The 25,741-nt window shown below is 38.8% G+C and overlaps 2 protein-coding genes, 1 long non-coding RNA gene and 2 other non-coding genes across 13 annotated transcripts in view; 3 read left to right on the top strand and 2 right to left on the bottom strand.

Annotated features, from left to right (window-relative positions):
- mctp2b (multiple C2 domains, transmembrane 2b) overlaps positions 1-3,649 on the bottom strand; it is a 28,058-nt gene extending 24,409 nt beyond the window's left edge. For all 6 annotated transcript variants that reach the window (XM_086025882.1, XM_086025883.1, XM_086025884.1 and 3 more), the window contains exon 1: positions 3,500-3,649. The gene's annotated coding sequence lies outside the window, so the exon portion shown is untranslated. The remainder of the gene's footprint in view (positions 1-3,499) is intronic.
- Positions 3,650-5,863: 2,214 nt separating this feature from the next.
- On the bottom strand, positions 5,864-25,538 carry LOC147149698 (myocyte-specific enhancer factor 2A-like). 4 transcript variants are annotated; one of them, XM_086026583.1, is made up of 10 exons: positions 25,328-25,538; positions 19,038-19,210; positions 16,242-16,445; positions 13,425-13,565; positions 12,645-12,789; positions 12,399-12,452; positions 11,415-11,530; positions 10,153-10,267; positions 9,663-9,765; positions 5,864-6,277 (listed from the first exon to the last, which is right to left on the bottom strand). In XM_086026583.1, exons 2-10 carry the CDS (start codon positions 19,089-19,091, stop codon positions 6,058-6,060), a joined length of 1,152 nt encoding a protein of 383 aa, XP_085882709.1. In that variant the 5' UTR covers positions 19,092-19,210; positions 25,328-25,538; the 3' UTR covers positions 5,864-6,057. The 4 variants fall into 4 exon arrangements, with proteins under 4 accessions (XP_085882709.1, XP_085882710.1, XP_085882711.1 ...); XM_086026584.1 differs by lacking the exons at positions 19,038-19,210; positions 25,328-25,538 and adding exons at positions 16,541-16,598; positions 17,888-17,950; XM_086026585.1 differs by lacking the exons at positions 19,038-19,210; positions 25,328-25,538 and adding exons at positions 16,541-16,598; positions 17,431-17,798.
- On the top strand, positions 7,099-9,315 carry LOC147149699 (uncharacterized). Its single transcript, XR_015086277.1, has 5 exons — positions 7,099-7,211; positions 7,715-7,753; positions 8,146-8,171; positions 8,988-9,019; positions 9,195-9,315. It is a non-coding gene; the product is annotated as an uncharacterized LOC147149699 (long non-coding RNA).
- LOC147149701 (small nucleolar RNA SNORA16B/SNORA16A family) lies at positions 7,516-7,656 on the top strand. Its single transcript, XR_015086355.1, has one exon. It is a non-coding gene; the product is annotated as a small nucleolar RNA SNORA16B/SNORA16A family (small nucleolar RNA).
- LOC147149700 (small nucleolar RNA SNORD99) lies at positions 9,049-9,119 on the top strand. Its single transcript, XR_015086353.1, has one exon. It is a non-coding gene; the product is annotated as a small nucleolar RNA SNORD99 (small nucleolar RNA).
- Positions 25,539-25,741: the final 203 nt, after the last annotated feature.

Here is a 25,741-nt window from a genome sequence, read left to right as displayed (position 1 = left end):
CATACATTTTAAATTTTTTTTTAGATTTAGTCAAAGAGGAGTGTTTTGATTATTTTACTAAAGTTACATTTGAATATTTACGGTACAATAAATGAATCAACTTTACTATTTTTTTAAGTAGTAATTGTTTTAACTGCTTTAAATGGGGAAATTACCTCAATCATTGGGTGCAGTAGACAAAAAGCTAAAATTTGTATGTAAAATAAGTAAAACAGTTCATTTCCAATGATTAAAAAAAAAAATACTAGCTCATTTTAATTTTGTATTGTATTATTTATTGATGAAAGACTTATTTTGTAAAATAAATATATCGTAGCCAGATTCATGAAGTCAGTGGGCCATATGTCTGCAAAGCGTACTTTGCCTCACATCAAAACCTGTGCACCGCGAGAGCATAACGCTTGCGTCACAGGTCTGCGGCCCGACCCAAATACGGGGATTAGGAGCACAGCAAAACAACACCGTTTTAGTGAGAGAGAGAGAGAGAAAAAAAAAAAAACATCTACAGGCAGGCCAATGCTGAGCGAGAGAGCAAAAGGACACACACAAGAATTGAGCATCAGACCAAAACGGAACGCTTCCTGTGTCTTTTCACACATGGCTTCTTGAGACTTTTTTTGGTGGGTCTAGTCATGATAGATATGCCCACCAAATTTCAGGTGATCCATTGAAACAGACTTCGGGGCTGGATTTTCAAGACCTTGCATTTTGATTTGTTTTGTAGCTAGCTATCAAACTTTGCCGTCATGCTTCGCCAACACACATTGATTAAAAGGAAACGTTTTCACAATGTTAAATTGGTCTGTCTCGTGTATGTTTTAGGTTTTTGCCATTTCAGTATCGGATTTGACAAACCTAAAACAGGTATGGTTTCCATTGGAAAATGTTGGTACGTATTGGGACCAAACTAAAACAAAACAATAATAATAACAACAACAATAATAATAATAACAATAATAAGAGGCACTCACTCTTTAATTTATGTGTAATCTGTGATTCTTTTCAAGTGGTTTAAATCAGCATTAGCTGTTATCTTGAAGAAATAGATGCAAATAAAAGTGTATTCATAGAGGAAACAGCTCCAATTAGGTCCCGGGCACGGACGATATGGATTTTTTTTTTTTTTTTTAGGCCGTTGCCGATTACAATATTTTAAATAAAATTTAAAAAATAAATCTTTATATTTAGGCCATACATGTATACAGCATATCATCAACATAATAAATGCAGTTATTGGCAAAACATTAATTACCGATACGCATGATTCCTTCTCACGTTGCCATCAATGTGCCAATCGGTCCACAATAATTACCTTCATCACGTTCACTCCGAATACGTTTCATGACTCATTCACAAACGACAACTACACAAGACGATTAGGCTCTCAGATTTGCTTACTAATTGCGGAGGCGGATAACCAAAGATCGTGAAAGATATGACGGCATCAGCCAGCCCACAAATGCATTTGAGCAAACCGTGGATGTTTCATGGTCTCAACATTAAAAAGCAACAAATACTGTCAAAGTGCCAACGGGTCATGGACAGACAAATGTTGTTGCAACTCCCCATCGACGACCTTGACAGTGATGAGAAAGAGAGAAAAAAAAAAAAACACAGTTGGAGGACTAATGTGATGTTAATTTACCAGGCTGTTTTTGTTTTTTTTTGCTTGTTTTTTTAAATGTCTTGCACTGCTTGCATTAACAACAAGGCTGCAAACAGAGAAGTGCTAGTATACAAATGCAGTCAGTGTTGCCCACGGAGCGATTTGGTCACGATATTTAGCCAATTCTATGACCTCTATGATGACTATTAAAGAAAAGAAAATAAAAAAAACAACAACTAATACTCATTAAGTCGTTGTAGCTTTACATTGCCATTGTTACTTTCTGAAAACAGTCCATTGATTATGTTAACCATGTAAAATGTTCATTTTATCAAGGATCATGTTTACATCTGTGTTTCTATTATTTCTGTGGAAGCTGTGTTCATGCTGAGGGGGGAAACAATGGAAGATGGAAAAAAAATTATTTCGGGCCATATTGCCTAGCCCTAGTTTTATATATTATAATGGCCGCAGTTTGATACCGTAACAGTAACTCACTCTTAGTGCCTTTGGGGGAAAAGAATCATTGTTTTGAAACGAGAGTAACTTGGAAGTCAACCAGGATTGACTTTTATTGCATCGCTAGCACACTCACTCACACACACACTCACGTGCACACTTTCTCCTGATGATGACCATGTGACTTCCTCTTCCTCACATAAATCAGTTATTAGGACACAAAATGGAGGTCTCATCACACATATAGAGAGAAGTGATTTTCACCAGATCTTATCGCCTCTGCGCCTTTTTCGTCTTCTTGTCAGTCCGTGAGTGTGCGAGCTCAACTAGAGAGTCGTGTCAGAACATGACAGAGTTCTTTCCTCGTCGCTCGTCAGACCAAAGTATGCGTCAAGAAATAGGCTGTCGACTTATTTAAGTAACTGCAACCACAACACGACTTGATCAAAGTGTGATCAACTTTCATCCGAACAAAAATCGGAATTTCTTTCTTCGTAATGTAAGATCTTACTTGCAGTAGGTTTAGGGCTGGACGACTATGGAAAAAAAAAATAATCACGATTATTTTGATTGAGATTGAAATCACAATTAAGAAAATGTATTTCAAAATTTGAAAACTTGGGATTTAACTGGCATCTCGGGAATTGTATTTTATGCCATTATCATGTGGAAATGTGCGTTGGTATGACAAAAAAAAAAAAAAAAAAGTCCCTGGATCTTTGTATCCTTGAATTTTAAGGAAACAAAAAATCCTTGAAAATTCAACTTTAAATATAAAATGGTATCGAGCCGTTTTTGACACAGAAAAATCACGGTATCCCGAGCAAGAATACATGGAGTACAGACATGGAGTTAAGAAGAAAGTTGAACTCTATTAATATAACTCATTTTTCATACATTGTCAAACATTTGTGGCTTTGGGTAAAACCCGATTGTCGCAGTGCATCGTTACATGTGCGGTGCTCTATCGCTTGGTGTGCAGGTGTGAGTCACCAACTGTTAATTGTTACGCAGCGTTTTACCTGAGGAATGCAAGTGTGAGTGGTTGTTGTTTAAATGTGCTCTAGCGAACAGTCAAGGGTGTACCCGACTCCTCTCTGCAAAAGTAAGTTTCGGTAATTGTCCATGGGCGTGAAGGTGCGTTTCTATATGTACCTGGCGAATCGATGAGTCCATTGTTTGTCTATATATGTGCTCTGACCGTGGCATTCAAATGAAGAATGCAGAGAAGCTGAAGTGTGAAAAGTAAAAGTTTGTTGGCTTTAAAGTGATTTCTAAGTGAAAATCGGACCCGGAAGCCTCGTCTTGCTTTTTCACCAACTTTCCCCAGCGTCGGATGTCAGTTTGAAGCTCAAGTTAAGAAGCTCACCTGTCCTGCTGCCCGCCCTCTCGGACACAAAAGTACAAAAGAGAGGAATATTGACGTTTATTTACCTTCGAGGCGACGGCAGAGAAACGTCTCCCTGCGAAGTGTGTACTCTCTCGCTCCCTGCGCAACTGCGACACATCGCGGTGACTGTACACAAGCCTCTAACCTGCTTCCCCTCCCGTTTTCCCCTCCTCCACCATTAGACAGTAGCGACAATGGCGCGAAAGAGTGTTTCCGTTAAATATCAAAATAAAAGCTTCAAGGGGAAACGTTTGCTTCAAAGGAGATAACGACCGTGTCTCGGTGATCTTTTTAACCGTATTTAATTGTTAATACCGGTATATATCTGGTGATAAGTCAACTAAAAATAGAGGGTACTTTAACACAGCGTTACCTAGAGTGAGTATGAAATGTACATAATGTAATTCCGCTTTTGTTTACTTGTGTTTTATGTGGATTGTTTTGTTAAACTCAGAGAACTAAATAAAGTAACGGGGAAAAGATTCAATAGAGCAAAGCAAACAACACAGGAAAGTAGCCACAGTATTTTTTAAAGTTTTTTTTTAATCTGTGTTGAGTCGTTTGCACCCCTTTGCGAATGTTGTGGAGGATGTCCTTCATTTCCTATTGTCAACACAGGAAAACCACACGTTGGCGAGTAGTGTACCGTAATGATTCTTAATTTCTCCTTCACTTTCCATCAATGCCACTCAAACCTCATCGTTTTTGATTGATCTAAAAGACTGTTTATTGGTTATTTGGAAAGTGATAGCAATAATGACATTTTGTGGGGTTTTTTTTGTTTGTTGCGAAGGCGTTTATTGGAGGCAAAGAAGAAATCTGACTTTTTTTGGGGTCAAGGGTTGGGTAAACTGTAATAGATCAACTTCCCCGCTAGATTACGCTATAGTACACTAAAACTGTACCTATTAGTCGTAAGATATGAGGGTTAATTCACAGTATTGAGAAATAGACTAAAAAGTAAATATTGTGAAGAAAATATACTTAACTGTTACGAAACAAGTGAGAGGTGAACAAACCTGCTCTGTTCAACACATATTTGAAATTTGTTGAGTTGAGATGTCTCGTTCTCTGTACTTGTTCGACAGCGTTCCTCCTCGCACTCGTCTTTCCCACTTTCTGCAGACATTTTCACAAGATAATCACAACACTTTACCCTCACACTTGCTCTTTAGCGATGTGTTGAGTTGATAAAAACGCATCTTGTTTAGGCACTAGCATGCTGAGCTACCTGCACCGAGACGAGTTTGTCCGCACACAAAGACGCAATAAATTCTGTTCATTCAATCAAAGTAGTTATAGGAATATTGTCGACCCTTCAGTCCAGTCAATACCAGTGACAGTCCAGTCAGAAGTAATTACTTAGTGGAGTGCATTTAATGACACAAGACATACACGTCGCAAAGACTAAGTTTTATGGCAACGCCACTCACTTTGACAAATTACGACATTAATGGCCATCCTGACAGCTGACAGCTATGAAACATTTGAACATACTACCGCAAAAATTATCAGCTTAACTAATGTAGGTTATAGGTTTGAATAAAATATATATTAGTATTTTTCATTTAGTCTATAAATCACTGACAACCACGTTCATCAACACATCACAAACGCAGGGATCGAAAGTATTGTCGAAAAGCGTTATGTGGAAATGCGTAGAGGACCCCGCATATTCGCGTTTGGCATTCACGAACTCACCAAATCACTGTTTTTTAATGGGGTGCAACCTATCTTCTCTTATTCGCAGAAAAACTCACCACATGTTCTGCTCCAGAATTTTTCCTCTCATATTGTAAAATGGGGGCTTGACCAATATGTAAGGGGGCTGGGAAGAAACAGACTAAATATATTTGAAAAGAAAAAAATAAATGTTGGATGGGTTTAACTGCAGCAATACAGATCTCATATATTTGTTAATTTCTGTACTGCAATAAAATTAACTAGAACATTTTTTTTTTCATTTTTGTGGAAAAATACTGTCTACAGTACGATATTTATTGTATCGTAGTATCTGTTGAGACAACGAATGGCTACTGTCAGCTGTAAACACGCCTTATAAGTATGTATCCAAATCACAAGGCAAAATCGCATGGATAAAAATGGGTGGATGTTTCATCTTATAATTCATATCAAACAAATGTATTAATTGTATAAATCAGAATACCGTGTTTATACAAGTGGAGGTGCATAGAAAATATTATGAATAAATGTTGACTTCCCCTTCAACATCTATGGAAAATTTAGTCTTCCCTGAAGCTGACAGGCATGTTTTCGGAATATGGTAGGAAGCTGGCGTATACAATGAAGACGTGATAATCACTCGTTCACCATAGTGGGAAAATATGACACACAAACAGCATAAACACATAAACTGTCTGCTAGTAAGAATAATGCAAGATCCATACTTGGGTACAGCCAAAGTGATATATTAAAGATAAAGTACTATATACACAACAATAGAGAAACATTTTTATACTGCATACATAGCAATATCCTCATCAGCATCTTGTGGCATGTTAAAGAAAATAGTAACTTTTGGGGGGAGGCGGGGGAGACCAGGAAGTGCGTCAGTTGAATCTGCATAACGGCAGCTATTCATCTAGGTGACCCAGCTGTCCACGCGAAGACGCTTGGTCACCGCACTCTCGTCAGCCTCCGAGCGAGCGACGGCCAGCGGCAGGAAGTCGGGGCGACGGCGCAGAGGATGCTCGTCCCGCTGGGCGGCGCCCTCGGAAGTAGCCGAATAGCCCCGAGGAGGAGGGGGTGAGGGGGGCTCATCCTTGATGTTGATGTTGCTGTGGTTGATGGTGATTCCTGGCCTGCAAACATGGAGGGGGAGGGGGGGAAGGGAAAAGAGGTAAATACAGTAAATGGTTCGACATTACGGGTGACAATGACATCTAGCGGACACTTTGACAACAACAATCTGTACTAACAACTTTGCTTTGCTACTACATTGTATTAAATTACTGTAAAAGTGTTCTCAGAAATGGATTAAATAAATTTTCTTCCCCAAAATTCTAGAAGCAACACCCCATAATGAACACATGAATACACATGAATAAAGTTCAGATGTGCCCCATACCCTTCCATCCTTCGCATTTATATACAATAGTCTTGTAATATTTGTTGCATTTTTGCCATTTTTCACTAAAATTGGACAATTTAATATTTTTATTCCTTTTATTTAGAAATGTTTTATTCATGTATGTCATTAACTACTCAATAATTCACATATTGTAAATACAATAAAATATTTATTATTTATATTAAATTATTTGTGTATAAATTATCCTGATTAAAATAAATTATATTATTTATTAAAAGGAAGAGAAGAATTGAGATACCGCAAAATTGAGGAAGGCATAAAATGATAGACTGAAAAATAAATAATATAAAACGAATACTCAGATGAATAGTTGCAGCTGCAGAAACAGCTGATATACAGTACGACGCAATATTATTTATATAACGTATTGCTATGTGCATTTTTTAAAAATAAATTCTTCTTCCTGAATAAGGTTTACTTGTCTACCATTGTAACAGCGGAGTCAGAAACTTGTTCATATAGTAAGACGTAAACCCAGTTAAAACTACAATTCCCATCATGCACAAGGAGCGAGAACGGCCCAATCAAAGAAGTCCATGTGTGACGCTAGGGCCCTTTATAAACGCAACACACGGCTTCTCGCTCTCTTTCTACCTCTCCCAAATCACCAGCGCAGGTCGCAAAAGACTCGAGGACAAGACAATGTAAGTTTACATATTCGCGTCATTGGCGATGTTGTGGAACAATTGAACGTTTATATTTTGCTAACAAAAGCCGCATGGAATCGTAAGTGAAGCAAGCGTGTAGAAATGTAGGCTAAAACTGAAGGCTAGGCCGAAGCTCAATGCAGTTGAGTGGGCCACATTACACGTGGTCGGCGACTTGCTTCTGCTAATACAGTACATCTTCGCCCTTTTTTCAGTGTGCCATCAAAGCAATTTTTCGTTAAAAAAAACCAAGATAGGCTATATATCTTAATGGCATGACATAAACTTGTATAAACATCAACCGGGCTCCTATCGAAGCCGTTTTTGCTCATTTAGTAGCATCGAATGGTCAAAAGGAAGCCGACAGGAAAACTTTCACCGACGGTCGCTGTTCAGTTTCAACACATAACTGATACAGCAACAATTTTGGGGAAGGATATTTTCAACAGTTATAACTAACAAGTCCACACGCACTTACGTAGTTTTGTCTTTTTCTGCAGGTGTTAGGCATATGAAGTTTTGAGGACTCCAAAGCAGAGGTATGTCTAAATTTCAACAACTGCGTACAGTGGGACTGCCAACGTCAAACACAATCTGGAGATTCACTTTTATACGTTTAATTTAAAATATTTTCCTAAAATTTTTCATAAATCTTGGAAACCAAACAGAATAAATGAAAGCCAATTGAGGTCCAACTAGTAGTTTTTGTTCCAAATGGCACACTCACAATGATGATGTTCTCCCTCTCGATTTACTGTAGTAATTACCCTCAAAAGACAAAGGCAGTTCCACTGTGCATCTGCCTCTGGCTGTGATGACAAACTTGCCCTCACTGAGATCTGTGATTGTTTTTAATTACTGAGCCATGTTGCAATCAATTACCTGAATTGATCAATGTGATCTTGTCTAATGGTCAATTTCTCTCATTTAGGGTGAAAAGTCTTCGGTGGCGATCAGGTAAATGGCCAATTAGTGTACTACTTACAAAGATGTTTGGCTTCCAGGTGAATTTTCAGGATGAACCTACATTGCAACTTTTGCCATTTAGCTCCTTGGTGTGCAAAAAGTACTTTGGGAGAAGGGGATAAACTGTCATGGTTGTGGTTCATTATATTGTTGGTTAATACTGAAACTTAAACCAGGTATCTCCACTTGTGTAGTTAAAGGGGAAGTCAACCCAAACATTTTTTTCCCCAAAATGTTTGAAATACGGCATTCTGACTAACATGGCATTTGTGGAATACAAGTTCAGCAGCAAAAGGCACTCACTTTTAGCCATCTCGGGAGGCGGCCATTTTGTCACTTATGTCGACTGAAGATGACAAAGTTGCGCAGATAACGACCAATCACGGCCCACCTGATTTCTGAAGCAGAGCAATGATTGGTCGTTCCCTGAGCATTTGTGATGTCATCTTCAGTTGACAGAAGTGACAAATGGCTGCCCCCGAGCTAGCTAAAACGGGTGGATTTCTCATATTCCACAAATGCAATATTAATCAGAATGCCGTGTTTATACTACTGGGCCTGCATAGAACATTATGGGGGGGGTAATGTTTGGGTTGACTTTCTATTGCATGCAATCTTAGGGCGCAGGCTTGTGTAGCTTGTGCCCTCAAAGTGCATGCAAGAAGATGCAGGGTGGTCTTTGACTGTTCTGACGCTACCATGGCAGCAGCAGCCACTCAACTGTCCTACAGATGAATAATGGTTGCATTACATTTGTACAAACCTCATTTTGTTCTAATTTTTATTTTCTTTTTTTTTTTTGTCTAGTTTGTCAAGTGTTAAAGGCTGACACTCTTACGGTATGTAAACTTGTTTTATGCAGTTTTTTTGTGATCTATGATGACCTTTTTAACAAGAGACTGTTGGATGAGTCTTGCGGATATGGGACTGAGATCAAGCCCACATTAATGAAGTTTGTTTAAATATCTTTGAAATACACTAAAGGTGACCTTTTTTTTTCTTCTTCCCCCTCAGGTTTTTTGAACTTCGTGTGCATCACCTGGAGTTGATGGCATTGGAGCCTCAGTCTTTTAATGTACCTTGGTTTCCTGTATTTCATGTAATTTGGAATTGCTAATAAACATTTTGCATTTTGTGGTTTGTCTTGTACATGAACGCTACCTCATAAAGGGGTTAGTAACTAATGCCCCCTCTAAAAAAGATACCCAGTTATTTGCTGAAAACGTTTTGGGTTTTTTTGGCGCTTAGGCAAAGCAATGGCTCAATTTTGCTTTCGTTGCATTTTTAGTAGCAAGAACTGAGGGTGTGAGCCAAATTTAATCAGGCCATAGCTTTGTCCGGCCTCTATATACAATTAAATTTGTGGGAAAAAATTATTTGCAGATTTTCAATATTTGTTGGTCCTTATTACTTTTTGTGGCGCTTCTAAGAATTGCAGCGTGTGATGGTTACATTATTCCATCTTAAGTCTTCACATCTTACCCCAGTGAGGTGGTCATTTGTTGTTGCCATGTGGTCATGGAGTTTAAAGCTGGTCCAGCAGGAGAGGAAAAACCTGAGAGTTCAGTGCTGTTCAGTTCGTAAACTGACAAAAAAAAGAAAAAATCATTTAGGCAATTCTATTACAATGTTTTTGGAACATATTCATACATGGGTACTAATTGATGTACACATTAAAGCATTAAATGACATTTTTCTACATTTAAAAAAACTACAACCTGGCTGGATTAGTGATTTTTAAGTTTGAAGTATAAAAGTATCTTTATTCCTCCCCCTCCCCCATTTAACTCATTCATTGCCGTACATTTTCAGACTCTTACGTTAACGTCTAACGTTTGGGGGAAAAAAAATGCACTAGCTACATCGTCATTTTGATAGACTGCGCATACTCTACTTGAGTAAATGCGATAATACCATTCCTCCTCAGATTTGGACACTATCATATTGTCAAAATATTGTACACGCGTGTTACCGTTGTTGTACGCAGAGTTGATGGTGCTGTAAAGCAGGTTGTGCTGAGTCATGCTGGGGGTGCTGATAGATACCACCGGCGTACTCAAAGCTGGACTCGAATGACAATGTTCACCCTGAAAACACACCATGACGCTAGTAGAGAATCAGATTTTTTTTTTCCCTCAAGCGTCCCTTACGTCCAATCACTGAATCGATAATGTGAGGAAATGTTTTCTTCCGTCTTTAGTTATAGCTGTGCCGCTATTTCTGGCCAAGTGGTGGCAGTATAAACACAACTATTAAAGATCTTTTCCTTTCCGATTTCTCATTGAAAAGAATATTCCAAGTTTTCCTTTAAAAATAGAAAAGGATGATTTTGTTTAACCACTAACAGTACAGACAAATGACAAGAGTATAAATCATTTTTTTATACATAGTATAAAACAAGCAGACAAAAGTGATCTATTATGATCTTTTCTTGTTAAAACTACAGGAAGTAGAAGTTTGTCTGTTTGGTGTCCTTGCGATGACCGCACCCTGGATGAGGTCATTTCATGTTAGCGCATACAACACCATGTGCTGGTGACAAATTAGTGGATGTATCACACACATTTGCTGATAGTGTAGTTCGTCACACGGCACGGATTCCTGCTCGCGGACTGTAGGTGCAAGGAAGTAATTGGCCGTATTTTGTTTTAAAATACCATTACTCCATTTAACAAAAAAATAGGCACTAACTGCATTTAGTGTATTTAAAAGTCTGTAAAGGATTTAATGTATAAATATCAAAATATTTTAAAGTATTTTACACTTTTTTTTCCTGTGATTTAAAGAATGGCAAAACATTTTTAAATGAAAAATTTGGTGCAATAAGTTGACATTTTGTTTTACAGGGGCTCACCTCACTGCTGTGCTCATAGACTAGTGACTCTCTCACCAACAGGCCACAATTGGGGAGAAACATAAAATTCATAAGCTGAGCCAAGTTTGGTTGTTACCCGAGTCCTTAATACGTCATTTTCAGATGACAGCAAAATGCATTTTTAATTGTACGTGAAAAATATAAAATTCATTCTTGGTAAAATATTAACTTCTTACTGCTGAATATTACAAAATTAGTAAAGTACCCCTTCATATAAATGCAATAATACAACACCTTATTTTGGATTTTGCATATTCAAAATGAATTTAATAAATGTTAAAGATGCAATGAGAAACATGCAAGACAATTCACAAAAGTGGAAAGTAAGGACACACAGTTGCGCGCACACACGTACATACCAGCGTGGCCAACCCAGCTTTGGACGCAGGGATGAGCACTCGCAGGTCAGACTTGCGTGCCGGCATCGGAGATTTGGGCTGGAGGATTTTTCGAGATGACTCCACAAAGCCATTCACTAACCCCCCAAAAAAAGAATTGAACATTTACGTCATGTATAACTTGAAAAAGCTCAGCAGCAGCAGCAGCAGCAGCATGAGAAGGACAAAGCGCATGTGAGTGCAGCTATTATATATTATAGAGGAGATCAGACTAAATTATTGAGCTTGTTACATAATGCCGGTGCGGCCTACGGGGGAGGGTGAGCATGAACATAAGCAAGATCGAGATACTGAATGAAGATGACACGTTTGTCATTTCAATGGTTGAAAATGGATGCCACACGTTTCACTATTAGGGTAAACAACTCTCTCTCAGCAAACTACTAATTTACTGACTACCTACTAACAACTAACCAATCAATCAGTCTTGCTGAATTGTGTCGCAGAAAAAGCCAAAGCGATTTTAAGGCAGAGCTGACAGTCAACAACCAATTTACTAACTAGCTACTGTAGGTAGGTATAATGTTACCAGAGCTGGGCAATTTATAAAAAATTTGCAGTCCCCGCCAACAACCGGGGCACCCTTCCGCCGTCCGTTTATCCGCCATTTTGTCCGACAGGAAAAAAGAATACCCGCTTATGGGCCGGTCCGCTTATGATTTTAAACGGGAATCCGTTAGCGTTTCCGATTACAAACTGCGACCAACTACCACTAAATGTTGACACGTCTAATCCCCCCCCAAAAAAATATTCATAGTCATATTCGAACAGATAGTGTGCAGTATTATGCAGTTATTTTGTGTATCTACATCATTCTGCCCAAAGAGCTTTACAAAGCCTCACATGAACTTATTTTACTTTCAAACTTAACTTTAACTCAAATTGTTTATGGTGTGTGCATTCAAGTGTCTGTGTCTGTGTGTGCCACTGTCAAGAGGAACATACCATCTGGTCCAGATCCATTTTGAAGCATCAGATCAGAACTGCTTTGCATATCATCTAAACATAAACGATTAGCAAATTAGCAAGAATTTGGTGTCCATGAAAACACACACTAGATTCATATTAAACGTAGCAACTGCAACGACCATTTTTGTTAGACGAATCTAAAATAAAGTGTCGTCATGGTTCTAACGCATGCAGACAAACCTATTGACTAACCAACTTTTCAAGTAACTGCTTCACGCATACCTGTGTCGGTGTTGCTGGTCGGCCTTTGTGTTGCGTGGACGTTCCTGTGCAGGTGAGCGTGCTGAGACGCCATCGCCATCATTCGTCCATCACTGCTTCCTCCTCCTTCCGCGTGCACCAGGTTCTGCTGCGGCGCGCTTGACGACTACAGACAGGTGACATCAGCATGTTAGTGAGTCCAGTGACTCAACACATGGCGACGAGATTAACTGACTGGCTAAATAAATGAAAAAAAAACGATTTTTGTTATGGTAGAATTGTTATAACTAGCTCTGCTGGGGTAGTAGGGAAGTAACGCAAAGCAAGATTTTCACTGGTTGAATGAAAGTTCATTTTAATTAGGGATCTGTAGGTGTTTTTCAAAGGGTGTACAAAAGATAGCAAGGTTTTTCACAAAATGTTTTCACAGCTAGTGTCTCAATAGTTAAATGTCACAAAGCACAAAGGTGAAGAGATACATCTCATAACAAAGGCGAACTGCACAAATAAGCCCTAGCAACAGCAGGGCACCGCCACATCCCATCTGGAAGGGAGGGAGAGGGCTTGGTTGTTGTTTTTTTGTGAAGATGGGTGCAGTATTTGCACCTTCTAGAATTATGGTTTAAAAAAAAAGTTCAACATTGGTTTCATCAGATATTAGTAACATCTCCCAAACAAGTGGGGGAAAAAAGCTAGGGTTTAAAAGAAACCAATGTAGAACTAACTAATAGCTCACAAGGTCTGTGTTTGAATGCCACAGATGAAATGATTGTGGGTAAGTATTGTGGGGGGAGGACCCACCATCTTGTGGCTTCTGATCATGTGATCAAAGTCATCATTGATCTTCTTGTACTTGGCTTCAGTGTTTGGTGTCAGGGCATAGGTGGCGCCGTCGGCCGCATCCGGGCTCTCGCAGCCTCGTTGCTCTTTCTTGTTCAGTGCCTTGGGGAATAAAAAAAAAAAAAAAAAAGGGGGAAAAACTGATGAAAATGTCTGACAAATAAATCAAAACAAAAAAAAAAGCAATATTGGACAAAAAAATATAAAATATCTGACAAAAATAAAAATGTTTTAGAAAATTACACATGGCATTAGCCTAATTTTGGGGAAAGTACATAAATATTAGATAATAATAATATGTTTTACTTATAATGTGCTTAGGTTTAATATGAAGCACTAGATGAAGACATGTTTTTGGAAAAAAAAAAGAAATATGTGATGAAAAATACAATATTTGGGAAAAGGACCAAAATATTGAGGGAAAAATATTAAGAACATAATATATTGGATATATATATCCAAAAATTAAATATTAAAAAAAAAAAACAATTAGGACGAATCAGAAAGTATTTGTAAAAAATAAAAACATATAGGAAAGCTATAATAATACATATAGACAATAAAATATTGGACATAATAAATATTGCCCAAAAACATTTACAAGCTAAGAAAATTAAATAAACACACCAAATATTTGTAAAACAAACAAACAAATATTTCTTTAAAATTTCTTTAAAAATTAAAAAATGATTTCAAAAATACAATATATTTGACAAAATACATTCATATAGACAGAAACACCAAATGTAAAAATGTGAAAATACTAAAAATATTAGAAAAAATACATAATACCAGGAAAAAGCACACAAATATTAAAATAAATCTGATTTGTATTTAAGTAAAAAAGAAAAAAAGTCCTAAACGTCATAAAAAAAATAAAAAAAACATCAATCAAGTAAAATGAAATGTTACCCGTAACAAGTAACAACCGATTTCACGACATAAATGACTCCAATATCTGGTGTTGCAATTGCGGTTGTGACACGTGATGAGGCAGCAGGCCTCATCGTAGCTGCACTTTGTTCATACAAGGGAGGATGCTACCGGCTGGCTGAAGTCGTCTTTCCTGGCGTGACAAACCACACTCGTGCCGAATGGTCAGCGAACACTTTTACGGCGACGACGCAGGCTGGAGTCAAATGTCAAAGCTTTGCAAATGTTTCCGTCCGCCATGTAAACCACGGCTGGGCGTCACGCTAGCAAGTGATACATGCAAGCAAATGAAGCAAAGAGAGGTTGACACAGGTGCCTTCTTGTGGTTAACACCAGTGCAACGGCTGTAATCTCATATTTGAGCGAGGGTAGGCAAAGTATGGCCTGGGACCAAAAACGGCCATTCCCATTTTTTACTCTAGCCCAACAAGCATTTTACCAAGAGTCCTGTAATATTTGTAAAATTAATTCAGCATTTTTTTCTCCCTGAAAATATGTCTATTAATCTTATTTGTGTGTATTCCCCTCATAAAATAATTGATCTATGACGAATAATAAAAGTAAACAGCATGAATAAATGAGGAAAATAAGCAATGTGACATTCTACATTTGTGTATTTATTCTACTGAGTGACTGGTAAAGAATTATAATTAATTATAAACAATACAACTCAAGCATGAGAACTAATTATTAAAATAATCGGTTTTACGGGGATTTTTATTGTTTACTTATTAATTGCTGTCATTATATAATTGTTTAATTAATTTACTGGAAATAAACTAAGGTAAAAAAAATATTTTAAAAAATTATATAATTTACACATGCAAGAGGTTTGTAATTATTTTATGAAATACTTGGCTAATTAGTCGAAATTAAATTAATTGTAACAATCTTTCAAATTAGAATTTGTTATTTTATTTAAATAAGCTTTTCAATTTTAACATTTGTATTCATTGATCACTAAATAATTGGGTAATTACTATATTGTAAATAATACAAAGACAAAATCAAATTTACATAATTTACATTTACAACATTTAACAATGATTTTATCTACTAGTACACTAATAAATTACAAAATTTTAGTGTTTATTCATGTTTTATTTTCTTTCAAGGATCTCATTTACGGCGGCACGGTGGTCGACTGGTTAGCACATCCGCCTCACAGTTCAGAGGTCGTGGGTTCGATCCCGGCTCCGGCCTCCCTGTGTGGAGTTTGCATGTTCTCCCCGTGCCTGCGTGGGTTTTCTCCGGGCACTCCGGTTTCCTCCCACATTCCAAAAACATGCATGGTAAGTTGATTGGATACTCTAAATTGCCCCTAGGTGTGATTGTGAGTGCGGATGTTTGTCTCTGTGTGCCCTGCGATTGGCTGGCAACCAGTTCAGGGTGTCCCCCGCCTACTGCCCAAAGACAGCTGGGTTAGGCTCCAGCACGCCCCGCGACCCTTGTGAGGAGAAGCGGTACAGAAAATGGATGGATGGATGGATCTCATTTACCAATTGATTTATTATTAATAATAAAATAAAAAATATTTTAAAATTATATGTTTAAAAAAAAGACATTTCAATGATTAAATAATTGTCTAATTAATCATAACTAAATTACAGCACAAATGAATCATTATTTTATCATTAACCTGAAATGTTTTACACAGACACCCTTTTTTTTTTTTTTCAAACCATATGTACCATTGATGTGGCGCATCTGTTAGTTTTCAAAATCAAATGCGGCCCTTGAGCACAAAAGCGTATCCACCCGTGCGCTCGAGACACGCTGGAAGCGCCCCCCCCGCCTCAAAAGTGGCACGAAAATGACGACAGCATGAGAAGGATGACGTCCCACCTCCACGATGTCTGTGTTGGTCCTGCTCTCATGGGGCTCGTTGTACTCGGTGTACTTGAGCAGCACTTTGTCCATGTCGGTGCTGGCGTACTGGAAGAGCTTGTTGGAGCCGTTGAAGACGATCAGGGCGATCTCGCAGTCGCACAGCACGCTCAGCTCGTACGCCTTCTTCATCAGGCCGAATTTTCTCTTCATGAACGTCACCTGCATGGACACCATTCAATTATTATTATTATTCCTTTGGAGCAATGATCAGGAGACTGAATTATCATTATTATATTGTGTGGCATTTTTCAGACCTGTGATCAGCAGCTTTAACTGTTGTCATGACATTATTAAGAACACAAGTGTTGTCTTCTAGCAGCACAGAGATGAGTAATGAGGAAAATAAAAGAGAAGTTACTAAAAGCGGAAGGCAAAGTGTGTAAATTTAGTCAAGGAGAACATAAATACACATCAGCCTACATCCAGCTCAGCCAAGACAAACTTTGATGGGATGTAAACACCACCATCCCTTGCCCCAGTGCCCATAACTCCCTCCGCACAAAACAAAAAAGCGATTAGGTACTATAGCAGTAATATTTTCATCATTTATAGTGTTGGTTTCAATAGGCATCGAATAACATTTAATTCAAGAGCTGTAGCAAATATTCTGCTTTTACAAAGACAACTAGTACAAGCTGTCCAAAAATACAAATGTTGCATAGAATAAACATCTTTTTGTGACTGAATGACAAATCAAATACTATATTTAAATGGCCTGATTTAAAAATGGCAATTTAGGAAATTAAATATAAATCCGTACAAGTACAAAGTAGGCCAAAATTTGGTACCTGTATACTTGACTTGGGGTAGGAAGAAAGAAAGGAAAGTAGGAAGGGATGGAGGAAATAAAGTAGGAGGGGGGGAAGGCAACAAGTCTGGTGGTAATGGAGGGAGGTGGGGGGGAAGATAGCGGGTGGGAAGCAAGGAAAGTCACAGGGATGATAAGAAGGGGAGGAAGGAAGAAAGCAAGGAAGGAAAGAAAGGGCACACATAAACCCACACATGCACTTGAAACCCCAACACTGGCATTGGAACCCTCATTTGAAACATTAACCCTAAACATTAAGCCTAACCCTGGTTTCAAAACTTGATCTGACACCCTAACAAACCCTAATCCAAACCCAAAACAAACTTTTGTACGTACCGAGCCTAAGAAACACCGCCGACAAAAACAAACAAACGATTTCACCTGCAATTCTTGGTTAGGTTAGCAAGATGATGCTACAGCTATGCTAACCTAATTCCGCATGTTAAACGCAAGAAATGGAAGGGAATGACTCTACTGAATTCTGTACATTGGCTCTGCGCAAGCACTGTTTTTAAGCCAATTTCTCAAGTACGCTCTTGTCAAACTCTGTCAAAAATAAAACAAAACAAAAACGTCGCACTACGAGACAGATAAAGCGGCGTTCCCGGAATAGGGAAGTAGGAGCTCAGCACACAGGCCCCTCCAGTCATGGAGACGCTCCGGTCCAGACGTGCAAACATTAAACACAAACACATATTTATTTCCCTGGCCGCGTGGCTATTTACAGCGCCGCCACCTCGCTCGCAGACAGGCCGCCGTTTGTTGCCCGATATATATTTAGCCAGCGTCGCACCGCGTGGGATTCCAGCGCACAGCGGCGGGCGGCGCGACGCTTGCCAGCAGACGTCCGGGAGAGAAGAAGGAAGAATTGTGTGTCCCGCCCTGAAAATGACAGGGTGCCGTCCGGACCAGGCTAACCCCAAATTGCCATCCTCACCGCTGAAAATGTTGAGAGTCCACAAAAGGATCCTTGAGGGATTCCTTTGCAAAGCATACAACGTATTTGCTGTACTATTTTTAACAGCAACATCAACAAGTTAATTAGCGCCCAAACCACGAGCAATAATGTTTACATTGTGTGTGTATGTGACATTTGTTTACATTATGGAATCTTTATTTTCTATATAGAGTACTAGAGGTTAAAAATGGGCACATCCTAATTTTTTTTGCTGATGCAAGCCCGGACGCGCTTGTTTGGGAATTTGCTTCATCTCCCTGCGCCACGCTGGGCGTTAAGGCGCACCGAGGCCGTTTCCTTTGATATGAGCTCGCCGCATCTGACAATTTGGCGGCTGAAAGTCGTCTGAATATACACACACATACTTACAGGGTGTCCATAGTCGCTTCACAATTGTAAGACTTTATTACAAAGGATGGTTGATATCTTAACCAAATTTATTTTACTGTAACTCTTTTAACTTTAATACGCCTCTATGTTGGCACTAGTAGTTGCGCGAAGCACGTCAAGGCACTACTCAATTTCTTGCCATTTGCTTTATTCGATACACGATATCTTTTGAATAACCCCATCGAAAGAAGTCCAACGGAGCGGTATCTGCTGAATGTGGTGGCCAAGGAATTGGCCCATTCCTTCCAATGCACCAGTCTGGAAATGTTTGCTTAAGAAACTAATGTACTGTACATGGAGTCCCTAATCTGGTATATCGTCGCTGTCCTGTGAAAAACACTTATGTCAAGTTTTTTTCATGTTTTTTTATTTTTACGTGAATGGGATTTCCGCGTTACAGGCATTGCATTAACGTGAAAAGGTGTAAAAAATAAATAAATAAATAAATAAATAAAAATAAGAAATACAAAATTGGATATACAGTACGTGTTTATACAGCGAATATATTTATTTACCTATTTATTTATTTATTTTGGACCTGTACAAATAAATGACATATCAACCCCCAGTCCAAACCTTATACAAAGTCACTAACCTGCCGGTTCCTCTCATCCACGATGCGGGTGATCTGGATCTTCTTCCGCCCCATCTCCAGAAAAAAAAAAAAAAAAAAAAAAAAAGATTTGCGCTAACCGCAAGACGGAGAAGGACGATGAACGAGTGTAAGTAGAGGTGATCCTCAAAGCATGGTCCCAATGGCGGTGTAACCTGTCCAGACACACATGACAAAGTGATTTTAGAAAAACACAGAGCAAATGCTATGTCCTTGAAAAATATTCTGGAAATGATCAACAAACTTCCATCGACATTACGCCCACATTAGTGTTGGATCATATGGACTTTAGATAAAACGTTTTTTTTTCCAGCCTTTTCTTTACGTTTCCTGATACCAAACAAGCGTTGAAACTTTTTTTTTCCAGCAAGTTTTTTTCCCCCCAGCATCAACTTCCACAGAAATAATGGAAACAAATATTTTGGTAGTTTTGAAAACCTCAAATACTTCTTGGAAATTGTCTCTTTGTCAAAACATGTACGTCAATATGAACCTCAATAAAGATATTTTAAAGAGTTATACAGGTGAGTAAAGGCGACCAAAATATTTAGGGCTTGGAAGCACATACCTCGGGTCACAAGTTTCCAACTGGAGGATAAAACCCTGCTTTTGCAACACATAAACGCTTTTGGCAATTGGCTCCGTGAGGCTATTTTTATGTGTTCCGGTTTACTCATTTTTTGCATTATCTTCAATTGCGGTTCCGAATGCTAATCAAACCGTGTACTCACTGTTTAGCGTTAACCTCGGACAATTCAATCAAGTACAATCATCGCCTACCTCGTCTGACCCTCTCGTATCCAAATCTTCCTCAGCAGGAGTGTCTCTCGCGTTCCAACACTTTCGGGCTGAACTTGCCTTTTTTCCCGCCTCCCCCTCACATTTCCCTCTCTGCTCTTAATCTCTTCCTGTCTTGGAGGAGGCATCAAGTGAGGCTATTTAGCTCATCCCCGGCTGGATTATGACACCAATGAAATGAAGAGTAAGAGCGCAACATCAAAGCCAACGCCATCCCTTTTCCATAGCGCTCGTCCTCATGAAGCAGAAGCTAACGCTGGCTGACTTTGGGCGAGGCGCGCCGTCCCGCGATCAAACGTTCCCGCGAAACCTTGAGGCGAAATGCCGTTTCACCTTCAGTGTGAATTTAGCATTACACCTTGACATTATCCTGCTTTTGGTAAGCGTTTGATTTTTTTTACGCCAGAAACAAGCATGTTTACCACAGAAACGTCAACTCTATCATTGAACAAAAATTGTTGTTAGACTATCCAGGTCAGCAAACCAACAAAGAGCTGCCAATGATGGTCAAGTAAGGGAGTTGTAGATTCTTAGAAAGTAGCACACACACTGCCCTTCTTCACACTGAAATATAACCACAGACCAGGCGCCTACACTCCATATGCTACATCATTAGCAAGAAATGCTACACATCTTCTAAGCGCAAACACTCTCCTCTTTGTCCCGCACTTTTGACAACCAATTGCTGCGGCACTTTTGTTTTTTTTGTTTGGTCAAAAGGAGCCTCAAGCGATCAACAAAACCACGAGGACAGAAAACGTCAGAGTGCGTGCGACACATACATATTTTTATCTTTATGAAACAATACCACGTCGCAATGAATGGCTCCTCTAATCAATACGCATTAACCGTGCATTTCATGGATTTTGAGTTAGACGACAGAAATGTTCCCGGCGGGGGCCCGCACCACTGGCAAGTCGCGAGGAAGGCCGATATGATGTCATGGAGCCACGCTGTTGACTCGCTGGCTGGGAAGTGTGCTTGTGGTTTTTCTTCTGATTCATTTCATTTTTTGATTCAATAGGAGATTCGGTTTCACACACACAGAAAAAAATAAATAAAAATTATACAGAAAGGTCTGACGGACAAGAGATCAGTGGATGCACACCCACTGCTTGGTCGATGTTGTGCAGCGCACGCTTCCAAGACGACTGTTTCGAAAATGCTGCATCACTTTGGAAGCGGTTAATCACGGACTCAGGAAAGCTGTAAAAGCCAAAATATGTAGAATAAAAGGATCTGCGTTGGATCCAAAGCACAGGCTCGACTGTGAAGAATGATGGAGGCCATGTCATGGCTTGGGCTTCCATGGCCGTTTCTGCGAGCGGGCTAGCTAGTCTTTACTGAAGATGTAACTCATGATGGTAGAGAATCTAAAGTCTACAAAAACATTTTGGCTGGCAATTTACAGAAATATGCATCCAAACTAATCGAGAGAAACTGCCTCATGCAGATGATGACCCAAAACACACAAGATTTCAAAGTGGAAGAAGGTCTTAAGACCGGCCAAGTCAATTACCGGACCTGAACCCTCTTTTCTTTTTTTTTTTTTAGCTGTACCATTGAGAAATTAGGTTGCCTGGGCACCCAAATTTGTGTCAGTCTCAAATCCGTTTTTGGTACTGTTCACACAGAATACATACAGGAATAAAAGGTTTTTTTGGGGTATTTGCATCAGCGATTGGGAAGTTAGCCATGGGGGGGGGATACCAGGAAGCCGGTACCAGAGTGTTAAGTTGAATACCCACGACTCACTTTGGAAACGGTTATGGTTGTTTAATTTGTCATCCAACAGTAAGCACCTAAATGGCGCCCATCCCACCATAAATATGCAAATATATTGACACATATTTCCTTTGTAAAGTCGCCATCTGATTCTTTAATCGTGCTCGGGCTAGCCGATGAATCGATAACACAACAACGTAGCTGCGAACAGAGAGGAGAAAGTTTACAGTCCGTCAGTCAGTGTTACCAATTCAGCGATTTGGTTTGCTACATTTAGCCCCTTTTCCGAGCAATCTTTTATTGTTTCTCAAAAAAGCGACTTTAATTCCCGCTAAGAAACCCTTTTCATTGTTACCGTATGAAAAGAGCTTGAGGAAGGCAATAACAGAGTCTAGCTGAACATTGCCACAAGGCATGATGTATGATTATTTAGCCACATTGAAAACTTTCGACCCGAGATACGTGCTTCCATGCTTCAAATATTTTGTCTGCGTTGCCCTGCCTCGCCTGTATGAGGAAAATAGTGCAAAAGAGTGGCAGGGTTCAAAGGATCACATTTACGTATACTACAGTTACGTTTTGACAATGTATGAGATGGAAAAAAATACATACATTTTTAGCATTTGTGTGGAAGGTAACGCAGGGGCAGGGAACTGTTTCAAAGCATTTTTTTTTGTGTCAGGAGAGACAATGTAAATCCAACAAGGGTAAAAAGAAAAATAAAGAGGGAAATTGTTTTGAATAACATAGTTGTAATTTGCTTTTTCTACAAATTGTGTTAAAGTGAAAGTGTGCTAGTTTATTTATTTATTTATTTTTAACCTAACCGCCTAACCGCCACCGAGTTGCCATCTGCATATTTAAACGACCCGCGTGGTCCCTCGTCGGCGACAGCCAATCGGTGTCGAGAACGTAATCTTCACGCCACTCGCAACAGTCACGCCGCCACAAAGAAAAAATATCAAACAAAAACAACTCACACACACACGCAAGGTACACTACACTTTTTTTTTTTCCTTACTCGGTCACGTGTCAGGAGTGCGGCACCTGCGTGTGACGTGGCACAGGCTAATTCCCTTCTCGACGCCGTTTGGCTGACACGGACTGACTGGGACAACGCGGGTCGTTTAAATATGCAGACGGGAACTCGGTGGCGGTTTGGCGATGCCCAGCTCTGGGAATATCCATCCACAATAGCAAAGAGTGGCAAGGAAGTGGCATGAAATTAGCAAAATTTCTTCTCGACAGGAAAGTTTATTACCTCTTTGATTTTGTAATTGATTGTACAATCCAAAAAATGAAAAACTTAACCAATAACTTTAGTGCTATTGTAACACTACGAATAAGTCATGCTATCAATGTAGCAGCCGTGGCTAACGTTAATTTGATTACAGGACTAATGTTAGCTTATTGCTTGGGTTGCTATTTGGTTGAAGTCGGGCAGCGTTCTCCGTGTCTGTTTATCACAACAACACATTTTCATAATTGCATGCTATTACGCAATATAAATCGCAGTGTTTGAGAACTGCACTCAAACTTTAGTTATAAAGTGAGGCTACATTCAAATCGTGCTAGCTGTTTTAAAAATGCAGCTCCTCCTTTAACATGAAAAGAAAATCCGGAGATTTTATTTTGAGGTCATATCACCCAGCCCTAAATGATGCTGATGTCTTTCACTGGCTAAGATTTTCCCACTGATGTCATGACGGCGGTGCAGATGTGCGGCGTGTTCACATCACTTTTAAATTATACGTTTGGTTTTATGAGCAGAATTGTCAGACCAAACTTGACCACATGGGAGAAAATGTGTGTCACGTGAAACTTGTCATGTAATTAGTATCATATAATATAATAATATATTATAAAACAATGATCCCTTGAAAAAAAACCTTAAAAAACTTAAATACTGTATGTTATTGAGGCAGGACGAAATATTTAAATATCACGATTTAAAATAACTTTGGGTAAAGTAAAATGTGTTTTTTAAAAAAAAAGCATCTAATAAAAATATTCAAAAATAATTTACACTAAAGGATATGTTGCGGTTTAGAAAAACAGCATATTGTCGTTGACCTGTGAAAAACACTTAGGTCCATTTCTTTCATTTTATTTTTCATAATGATAATAATAATAATAAAATAATAATAAATATTTGCAAATATTTATGTGTTAAGTATTTGATGGGCTGTAAGAAATGGTATACAAATACTTAACATTAAATATAACATTCAAAACACTTTAAGCATATCAAATTGGGTGTAAGAAATTCAATACTTTAAAACAAAAATGTTTAAACAATTAAATAATGAAGATAACGTATGTGGTAGGTTGGTCCATATCCTTAAGATCTAATCAATTATTAAAATAACCTATAGAAAGTACAATAAATGTGGCAAAGAAAATATTTGAATGTTAAATACAAATATTTACCATGATTTAAAGTGTAATATGCTGAGTGTAAGCATAAAAAAGAAGTATTTTCATATTAAATATAAATATTTTAAATAATTCAAGTTTAAGTATAAAACTTTGCGAGCTTGAGGCAAAACCAAATAAATACTCATCTGAATAGTTAAAAGTAATTTGGGGATGCCATTTGTCACACAAAAAAATAAAAACACAAAAAAATGATGACAACACTGGAAGCAGTCCCCAGAGCGCCACCCTCGGGCAGTTGCAGGAAATTAACCTTCTCACAAACGAACGCAAACACACGGCCACACACGCACACGCACGTGCACACCAGGGCTGGGCAATTAATTGAAAAATCATCATGATTTCGATTTTGTCTTCTCACGATAATAAAAAAAATTATAATCAATGAAAAAGAATTGCAAAACGACGTGGTGTGTGTTTGCAAATTCCTATGCTGTGAAAGCACCCTGCACCAAAAACTGAACACACAAAAACAATTACAATGTATATTTAAATACAAGACAAACTTAAATATAGAAACATCACCAGTGGTAATGTTACCAGTCCATGTAAAACCCCATTGACAGTTTAACAGAAAATTAGCAACAATTTCTGGGAGTAATATTCCTTTAAATAAACATGCACCTGATGGTTTGCATATTCACAGATTTAAAATAACAACAGTTAAAAAAAATGTATATCTTTTAAATTTCTTCCACTGTATAGCCTGCACAAAAGTCCCCAACATCAATAAAGTATAAGACTAGTACGTCAGCAGCCCACTTCACCTCATTCTGCTATGCAGGAATTGCAACTCATAAATCCACACGTAAACTAATTAATACAGTTTTACTTCCACACAGTGTTTGGGTATGGGATCAAATTCATACAGTAAATGTGTATTTTTTTGTAGTAAATAAATGTTCAATCAATCGATCCAAAAAATACATTATCAAGAATGGCCAATCATGGTCTACACACTTCATGTTCCCTTTACCAGTTAACATGACGTTTTACAAGTTAACGTGACTTTTTAAGACAAAAACATCATGAGGAAGCATCATTCATTCCTTCACTTGACTATGAAGCTAACGCGGCTAGCTGGCTAGCGTCACGGTTGGTCCACACTCGAGAGTTGCTTTAAAGTGTTCAGAACGAGTTGATCTCCCCCAGCCGAGTGACTCAAAGTCCAAAATGAATTATCAAAACATCTTGAAGGTTCCAAACAGCGCGTTGGAGACGTCAACGCTCGAATCCCAAACGCTTGTTTGTCGACACAAACGCGTGAAAAACACACGATTCATGCGCACTAAAGTACACTGAAGTTCACTCACCGTCGCCCACTTTCGACGAAGGAGAAGTTGAAGATGAAGGGAAGAAGGAGAAGATGAAGAAGGACGGAGCAGAAGAGGGAGTCAGTGGGTGGGAGGAGACGACTCCGCCGCTCACACGCTCACATCCTCCCCGCCCGAGGAAGCTCACGCTCCGACGACAAGCCGCGCCCACCCCTGCTGTCGTCTGCTTGACTACACGACAGTGCAGCGTGCACTACCTCGAGAAGTACTTGTCGGTCGTTACTCACCGTCGAGTACTACGGTACTCCTTTAAAAGTTATGACACACCCCCAAAAAAAAAAAAAAAACACTTCTTGTATATGTGTTACTCTTGTGAGAGTAATGACACCACACCACAAGAAATTCTTGATGACTGGGGTACCACATTCATTATTCTCTGGGCATTGAATCGCA

Source organism: Filicampus tigris, chromosome 3 (genome assembly GCF_054856515.1).
Source record: "Filicampus tigris isolate MCC_2025a chromosome 3, RoL_Ftig_1.0, whole genome shotgun sequence".
Lineage (NCBI taxonomy): Eukaryota > Metazoa > Chordata > Actinopteri > Syngnathiformes > Syngnathidae > Filicampus > Filicampus tigris.
The sequence above is the reverse complement of the archived record's forward strand: the minus strand, read 5'-3'. Positions and strand labels throughout refer to the sequence as shown.